At 45.7% G+C, this 9,823-nt stretch overlaps 1 protein-coding gene across 2 annotated transcripts in view; it reads right to left on the bottom strand.

The window, feature by feature from the left end:
• Positions 1–7,246: 7,246 nt before the first annotated feature.
• Positions 7,247–9,823, bottom strand: part of LOC130129961 (piezo-type mechanosensitive ion channel component 2-like) — a 203,520-nt gene continuing 200,943 nt past the window's right edge. For both annotated transcript variants that reach the window (XM_056299667.1, XM_056299668.1), the window contains 2 exons: positions 9,323–9,464; positions 7,247–7,797 (listed from right to left, as the gene is read on the bottom strand). In XM_056299667.1, the coding sequence (XP_056155642.1) occupies positions 7,696–7,797; positions 9,323–9,464 (244 nt within the window). In that variant the 3' untranslated portion in view covers positions 7,247–7,695. The remainder of the gene's footprint in view (positions 7,798–9,322; positions 9,465–9,823) is intronic.

The following is a 9,823-nucleotide window of genomic DNA, read 5'->3' as shown; positions in this document are numbered from 1 at the left end:
ACAATGCGTCTCAGCGAAAGACCGTGCTGTCAGCAGAGTTTCCGAATCAACCATGTCAGCTCATTTACAGTGTAGTCAGACTCACCGTTGACGGCTTGAGAGGAGCACAGTCCGGCGCTTCTTGTGGTTGTTGGCAAACACATCAGTGATGTCTGGACCTCCGAGGCCTCCGTCCTTTGTTTGTTGGTGGCCAACAGGGCCGGGCTGCCGTCCCGGGCCGGGCTGCCGTCCCGGGCCGGGCTGCCGTCCCGGGCCGGGCTGCCGTCTCGGGCCGGGCTGCGGTTCCGTACAGAGTTCTGGATGGAGGCAAGAGAAGCTGCGTCCGCACGTTGCAGAGGTGACAGGCAGAGTCCGGGCGGTGCGGAAGAGTTGGTGTAAAGCGTGCTGGCAGGGCCGCATTAACGCAAGAAAGTCCGCCATGTCATCCACAGCATGTCGCTTGCTCTTCTCTCTTGCCAGCAGGCGCTCCACCTGGTGCAGCTCCGCGGTGAGGTTCTCTTCCGTCACTCCGCAGAACTGGGCCGCGGGCTGCACAGACGTCTTGTCTAGGGAAGACGCGTGTTTGGGGTGAGACTCCGGGAGCACACCTCCAGCCTCGGCTGAGAAACCACAAGTCTGTCTGTCGATCAGCGGGCAGAAACCGCGTGCGCACGCAGCGCATCTGGGGGGGGGGGCATATGAGCGACAGGTGAGCGCTCGATGGGGCCTCGACAACACACTCGTGTAGCCGTCGAGGGCGCTGTGCCCGTCTCCTTTCCGGAGGGGGGGGGGGTCCCGCACTGTACTCCGGCTTTGACGCACAGGTCCGTTGCTCGTTCCCGGGTTTCCCTCCACGACTCCTCTATCTACCGCAGAGTCCACTAGCTCCACTGGTGTGTCCAGCTGAAGGCTGGGAGGTTGGAGCTGGTCAGACATGGCCTTTGTGGTGCGGAAGGGATCCTGGAAAAGCGTGGGGAGCAAGAAACGTGTTCATCGGTACGTCCCCTCACGGCTCTGGCCTCGGTTCTCCTCCGTGCACTGGACTGAGACAGGACATCCACGAGTGTTGCTCTAAGTGCAGGTAGTGATTCACGGACAGCCACCGACGCTGAGTACTGACGGGCCCGGCGGGTGTCGGACAGGCTCTGAAGTTCGACTGGCGGTGCAGTTGCCGTTCCTCTCCGTTTCTTGATAAATGTGTCATGAGAGACATACAGTTGGAGAAAACAATGTGTACACTTTGAAAAGATTCTGCTGCTGCCTCCACGTTGCTGACCACATCAACCAACACAACACTAAGTTCAGTCTGTGCGCATGGCGGTGGACGTACAACGCACCTGGCACCTCCTGTTTAAATGTCTGCTGTACTCCGTTCTTGCACCCCGACATGGCGGCAGCCCCATCCTAATACTGTCCCACACACGTGTTGATCAGTGTTGCACTGGCCGAGGGTCTGCTTCATGCTTTTCAGAAGCCAGTCGGCACCAAGTCTTGATGAGAGGGTGGGCCCTCCTCGCTCTTTCTGGGCCTTTACTGGCACAAAGTCGTCATCATCATCATCGTATTCCTCCACATCATCCTCATCGTATTCCTCCACATCATCCTCATAATCAGTGACATCATCGTCATCATATTCCTCCACATCATCCTCATAATCAGTGACATCATCATCATCATCATTCTTAATCAGGGGAACTGCTTTCTGTTGAGCTGAGTCGAAGTACTCATCATTTTATCCTCTGTAGTAGCAGTAGGGAGCTGTTTCAATTCATCATCCATCAGGTCCATAGCTTTAATCCTTGCTTCTGATACAGCGATCTCTGTGTCTCAAGCTAATCTTTCTCTTTTAGCTTTCAGTTCTATCGCTTCTTTTTCTTTTTCTAATTCCAATCTCTTTTCTAATGCAGCTGCAAGTGCTCCAGCTTTCTTAGCCTCTGCTTGTCTACGAATGGAGGAGCCAGTGGATGACTACTACTACTTTTAGTACTGACAGACACATTTTCAGCTTCTTTTCCCTTTTCATTTGATGGAGCATCTTCTAGCCATTTTTTCCTGAAAGCTCTATGTGGTTTATGTCTTGGTAAAAGCCATTGGGTATGATCACTGTCCTTTTCCTCAACAGGCAATACATCCTGTACCATTTGACGCAGCGAGCGAAATTCTCCGATCAGACCACCAGAGGCGCTCATGTAACGTGCCGCTTGGCTCACACTGCCGTGTGCGTCAAGGCGAGGTTCTGGTCCACTTGTCTGACTGGTTATCTGAGCCAGTGGTGCCGTTCTTGCCTTCTTCTGCTTGGTCAACGCTTCCTTGGCGGCTTCATGCGTGAGTACTTCCTCACGCGCAACTCGCCCCGTTTGAGCCGCCCCCTCTCGGCTGGAGCCGCCGCGCCGACTCGGCCCGTGTCCCCGGCGTCCTGCTGCTCTTGTTCGGGGTCGGGGGCAGGAGGGAATAAACGAAACGAACCTAAATAGTGTAGCGAATTCGGGGGACAATGCAACCACAGGAACTGCCGCGGCCGGGACGCGAACCGGTACCGCCCGCACCGCAAGAGGCATCGCTAACCGCTCGACTAAAGGGTCAGACCCGCGAGCCAGCGGCCAGCGTGTCTTCTTATCCACGCACGTTACACTAGTAAAGCGACTGACAGCAAACAGCGCTTGTTACGTTGCGTAATGGCACATCACTCGTCATCCCTGGAGACGAGTCCTTATTAGGCTGCCTAATGAGCAACACCTGCCGCTCCTTTACTTGCCTCCTTCTTCCACGGCCTTTTCTAAAGCAATACTACCGGGCCGTTTCTATCACCAAGACGAGTCTTCCCCGCCTTCCCTTGACTTGCACGTCTCCGTTCACTTGCCTGGGACTTACTCACGGGAGGTGACTGCTCTTGCTGGCTGGCTGACCGGCTGGCTGGATGGCCGGCTGGCCGGCTGGATGGATGGCTGGCCGGCTCGATGGCTGGCTGGATGGCTGGCAGGCTGGATGGCCGGCTGGCTGGATGGCTGGCCGGCTGGCTGGATGGCTGGCTGGCTGGATAGCTGGCTGGCCGGCTGGCTGGCGCTTACTTGAATGAATGAGTGAGTGAAGCAACGTGTGTGTTTGTAGCAGTGCACATTCAGGCTAACGCGTAGCAGCAGGTGGAAAATGCTGCCTAACAGAAAGGTATGTCGCGACAACCCAAAGTTAACAAAAGAAAGCAAAAATAAAACTCAAACGTCCTTTCAAAAACGACATGAAATGATCGAAATAAGGTAAATCTCGCCGAAAAACTGTCAGCTTGGCGTCTTTCAGGTAGCCTAACGTGTGCGCCGGTATTTTCCTGGCGAGTGCTGATGACGTCATCCGGAGGTTCGCTATTTTATCCTAAATTAGTGTCGGTGTCATATCTGACCACTAGAGGGCTGCAACCAGCTGACCGGTCTTAAGGCTTCAACATGTTATACTTTGGCTCCTACACAGTTTATGTAATTACAGTCCCTTCTATCCAGATAAAACCATAATCACTAATCAATTATTTCAACAGAGTAACCAATTTTAACCACTTCAGCTTTAGGCCTTTAATGATTCCCCTCTCTATTTATCTGATACAGTGAAAAGTAGTACCCCCCCACCCCCACCCCAACCCCCACCCCGAACACACACTCGGCACGTTCCTCTGTCACGCCCCTGTACAAACCAGGTTGTCCTGGTCCACATGTGGTCTCTCCGACCAGGAAACCAAGGGACACTAGCGGCTAAGAGCACATGAAGAATAGACACAAGTAGAGACTTGCTTTTTTGTTTATTAAAATAACATGTATAATAAACATCTTCAAAAAATTATCAAATGTTTATGCTTTTTCATTTAACTTTTGAATGAATGAATTCTATTTTAAGGGTTATTGAATATGTAGGTAAATGACGTCAATGCCTCATCATCATCATCATCAGTTCTGTAACCTATGGAGGTCGTTGGAGCACAGCTGAAGCCTCAACAGGTCTCTTCCGCCGTTCCCTATCCATCTATCCATCTATCCATCTATCATCTATCCATCTATCATCTATCCATCTATCATCTATCATCTATCCATCTATCCATCTATCATCTATCCATCTATCATCTATCATCTATCCATCTATCATCTATCCATCTATCATCTATCATCTATCCATCTATCATCTATCATCTATCCATCTATCCATCTATCCATCTATCATCTATCCATCTATCATCTATCATCTATCCATCTATCATCTATCCATCTATCATCTATCATCTATCCATCTATCATCTATCATCTATCCATCTATCATCTATCCATCTATCCATCTATCCATCTATCATCTATCCATCTATCATCTATCCATCTATCATCTATCATCTATCCATCTATCCATCTATCATCTATCCATCTATCATCTATCATCTATCCATCTATCATCTATCCATCTATCATCTATCATCTATCCATCTATCATCTATCATCTATCCATCTATCCATCTATCATCTATCCATCTATCATCTATCATCTATCATCTATCCATCTATCATCTATCCATCTATCATCTATCATCTATCCATCTATCATCTATCCATCTATCCATCTATCATCTATCATCTATCCATCTATCCATCTATCATCTATCCATCTATCCATCTATCATCTATCATCTATCATCTATCCATCTATCATCATCATCTATCCATCTATCATCTATCCATCTATCATCTATCATCTATCCATCTGTCATCTATCCATCTATCATCTATCCATCTATCCATCTGTCATCTATCATCTATTCATCTATCATCTGTCATCTATCCATCTATCCATCTATCATCTATCCATCTATCATCTATCCATCTATCCATCTATCATCTATCATCTATCCATCTATCCATGTATCATCTATCATCTATCCATCTATCATCTATCATCTTTCCATCTATCATCTATCATCTATCATCTATCCATCTATCATCTATCATCTATCCATCTATCATCTATCAATCTATCCATCTATCATCTATCATTTATCCATCTATCCATCTATCATCTATCCATCTATCATCTATCCATCTATCCATCTATCATCTATCATCTATCCATCTATCATCTATCATCTTTCCATCTATCATCTATCCATCTATCATCTATCCATCTATCCATCTATCCATCTATCATCTATCCATCTGTCATCTATCATCTATCCATCTATCATCTATCAATCTATCCATCTATCATCTATCATTTATCCATCTATCCATCTATCATCTATCCATCTATCCATCTATCATCTATCCATCTATCCATCTATCATCTATCCATCTATCATCTATCCATCTATCATCTATCATCTATCCATCTATCATCTATCCATCTATCATCTATCATCTATCCATCTATCCATGTATCATCTATCATCTATCATCTATCCATCTATCATCTATCCATCTATCCATCTATCCATCTATCATCTATCCATCTATCATCTATCCATCTATCATCTCTCATCTATCATCTATCCATCTATCCATGTATCATCTATCATCTATCATCTATCCATCTATCATCTATCCATCTATCATCTATCCATCTATCCATCTATCATCTATCATCTATCCATCTATCATCTATCATCAGGTCATGCTTTGCAGAATGGTGATGCACTTGACAGAACATCTGCTGCCAGAGTCACAGTGCGGTTTCGGGAAGAACAGGAGAACTGTGGGTATGATTTTTCACAGTAAGACGGCTACAAGAAAAGTGCCGTGAACAACATCAGCACCTTTTCATGGCTTTTGTCGACCTCTCCAAAGCCTTTGACACTGTGAATCGAGAGCTACTTTGGAAAATCCTGAGAACGTTTGGCTGTCCGGGCAAATTTGTGAACATTTTGTCACAGTTCCATGATGGGATGGTGGTCCGGGTGGCCATAGGAGGACAAGAATCACTGCCCTTTAATGTATGCACTGGAGTGAGGCAGGGGTGTGTGCTTGCACCGGTACTCTTCAGTATTTACCTCCTATGTGTCACAAAACTTTTTCATGACGATCTGGAAGACAGTAGTGGGATCAGATGGAAACCCCCTCAACATTCGAAGGTTCCAGGCAACCACCAAGTTGTCTGCAGTGCAGGTCCTTGAGCTGCAGTATGCTGATGACTACGCTCTTGTAGCTCACACACCAGAAGACCTACAAACCATCCTTGCCACAGTTGTGAATGCCTACAGCAGGCTGGGTCTGTCAGTCAACACCACAAAGACTGAGGTGTTATGCCAATGGAGGTCCAGCCCCCCACCCACTATGCCTGTCTTCACTATAGAACACCAACCACTCTCAGTTGCTCCATCTTTCAAATACCTGGGCAGCATCCTTTGTGAGGGCTGCAAGACTGATCCCGAAACCCATAATAGATTCAAACAAACCTCTTTAACCTTCGGCAAACTCCGACGCAAGGTCTTCCAAAACAAACACCTCCACCTGCACACCAAAATTGCCATTTACAAAGCCGTCTGCATCACAACTCTCCTATATAGCTTTGAAGCCTGGGTCACATACAACCACCACCTAAGGTTGCTGGACTGGTTCCATATAAGGTGTATGCAGCGAATCATAGGGATCACGTGGCATGACTGTGTTCCTCATGCTGAGATTCTTGTTAGAACAAACTACAGGAACATAGAAGCCACGGTCACTGAACACCAGCTGCGCTGGCTTGGGCATGTCATCAGGATGCCTCAAGAATGCCTGCCATGTCAAGATAAGTTCATCTGGGTCACCGGTCCGCAGGTGGTCAGAAGAAGCGATACAAAGACCAATTAAAACATCTGTGAAGAAGTGTTGTATCGACCCCTTGAGACTGGAGCAAGCTGCCATCAACTGCTGACAGGTCATATCTATCAGTCCATCTGCCAGGGTCCATTTCAACTGGTGGGAGATCTGCCACAGAGGTATAGAAAAGCTGGACATGGAGAGGAATGTGAAAAAACAACAGAAAAGACTGAGGAGACACACAACCATGCCTGCCCCCACTAACCCACACTTCATATGCCCAATGTGCAATCACACTTATGGATCAAGAATTGGACTCTGCAGTCACCAAAGAACACATCGTTAACGAGGAGGGATGTCATCATCGCACTCGATGGACTGCCAGCAAGCAAGCATGTGTGTGTTTGTGTGTGCTTGTGTGTGTGTTTGTATGTGTGTGTGAACGAGGAGGGTTGAGAACATAAAGGCTGATATGCATGTGGAAAAAAAGGCAATCCAAAGGATTTTCATTGAAATAAAAAAGGATTTTTATTGAAATAAACACACAATGACTTGTGTTCCTCATGAATAAACACACAATGTCTCGTGTTCCTCATGAATAAATACCTTCAGCACTTAAATAAAACCTCATCAACTCTGCACTGACCAAGAACAACAACACACATCTGTTTGTCTGGTCCATATGTAAAGAAAGTCTTTTCTACAGTATTTCTGGTTCAATGTTAAATAGAGATGATGTGATCACACCTGTCTCCGTAGAAATAATCTGACCATGTGTGTGACTGTGATTGTGCAGTTTTCCAGACAGGAAGTATGGTGTTGTTAATCCTGTCAGTCTGCATCGCTCTCCTCACAGACACACTGACATGTCATATCTATCAGTCCAGTCTGCCAGGGTCCATTCCAGTCTCTAGATAATAACCAACATTTATAGATAATCTGGTATTGATCCGCGTTATCAGCGTCGTGTCCATTTGATCAGAGTCTCTGGTGAGCGGTAGAGGAAGATGAGCTTGGCGTAGAGTTCCTCCTCCAGCTCCAACTCTCCGGTTTCTCTGACCTGCAACATAAAGCAAAGATTCACACAAAGCCCACATGTATCACATCAAACCATCACATGTATCACATCACACCATCACATGTCTCACATCACACCATCACATGTATCACATCACACCATCACATGTCTCACATCAAACATTACATATATCACATCACATGTATCACATCAAACATCACATGTATCACATCACACCATCACATGTATCACATCACACCATCACATGTCTCACATCACACCATCACATGTATCACATCAAATATCACATGTATCACATCACACCATCACATGTATCACATCACACCATCACCTGTATCACATCACACCATCACATGTATCACATCAAACATTACATATATCACATCACATGTATCACATCAAACATCACATGTATCACATCACACCATCACATGCCTCACATCACACCATCACATGTATCACATCAAACATTACATATATCACATCACATGTATCACATCAAACATCACATGTATCACATCACACCATCACATGTATCACATCACACCATCACATGTCTCACATCACACCATCACATGTATCACATCACACCATCACGTCTCACATCACACCATCACATGTATCACATCAAATATCACATGTATCACATCACACCATCACATGTATCACATCACACCATCACATGTATCACATCACACCATCACATGTATCACATCAAACATTACATATATCACATCACATGTATCACATCAAACATCGCATGTATCACATCACACCATCACATGTATCACATCAAACATTACATGTATCACATCACACCATCACATGTATCACATCACACCATCACACGTATCACATCAAACATCACATGTATCACATCACACCATCACATGTATCACATCAAACATTACATGTATCTCATCACACCATCACATGTATCACATCAAACATCACATGTATCACATCACACCATCACATGTATCACATCAAACATTACATGTATCACATCACACCATCACATGTATCACATCAAACATCACATGTATCACATCACACCATCACATCAAACATCAAATGTATCACATCAAACATCACATGTATCACATCAAACCATCACATGTATCACATCACACCATCACGTCTCACATCACACCATCACATGTATCACACCACACCATCACATGTATCACATCACACCATCACGTCTCACATCACACCATCACATGTATCACACCACACCATCACATGTATCACATCACACCATCACATCACACCATCACAAATGAGTTCCAACTAGTCCCTCAGACACAGAGGAAGCACTTATTCTACATTACACAATGAGTCAACCATCAGGTTACAACAGAAAAAACTCACAAGCAGTGAGGAATCACTGAGTTTATATGTTCATGGACTTTTTTCCAGTAACAGGAAGTGCATTATGTTGTGTGAAATGTACTCATACGGTGTGATGATTGGCCGTTTGGTAAGTGTGAGAGACAGACTGACAGCAGGAACAGGAAATAAGAGAGGGTTTGTTTTGTTCTACCAGGAAAATGTCGGTGCAGAGTTTGAGGATTCTGTCAACGCAGGGAAGCTCTTCAAACATGATGGAGTGACTGATCCCACTGAAGAACTCCCTCACAAACTTCCCAATGACCAACACCACCGATGCATACAGCCCCATGATCCTGTGGGACAGAGACACACAGTCAACCATGCAGCTCAGGGAGACAGTGCGAGAGACAGACAGACAGACAGAGGGAGAGCAAGGGAGAAGAGAGACAGACTTCCGGTTTGGGGAACATGTGAGAGGAAGCGTAACCTCAGACTCTCCCACTAATTTCTTTCAATTCTTACTTTTTCACCATCCCAGATAGTTTTGAAGTTGAGTCGTGAACGGCTAACTGTCTTTTAACGCTCCAGCACGATGCCAAAACATCATAAATTATTAAAACAAGATTAATCAGATGACATGCCTGCAAGTAGCAGCTCCTCCGAGACGAGCATCGTTAGAATGCTAGCAGACCTCAGGGCAGAGATTAAGACG

The sequence above is a fragment of the Lampris incognitus genome, chromosome 19 (genome assembly GCF_029633865.1).
Source record: "Lampris incognitus isolate fLamInc1 chromosome 19, fLamInc1.hap2, whole genome shotgun sequence".
NCBI classification, from domain to species: Eukaryota; Metazoa; Chordata; class Actinopteri; order Lampriformes; family Lampridae; genus Lampris; species Lampris incognitus.
Note: the sequence above shows the minus strand (reverse complement) of the source record. Positions and strands in the feature narration are given on the sequence as shown.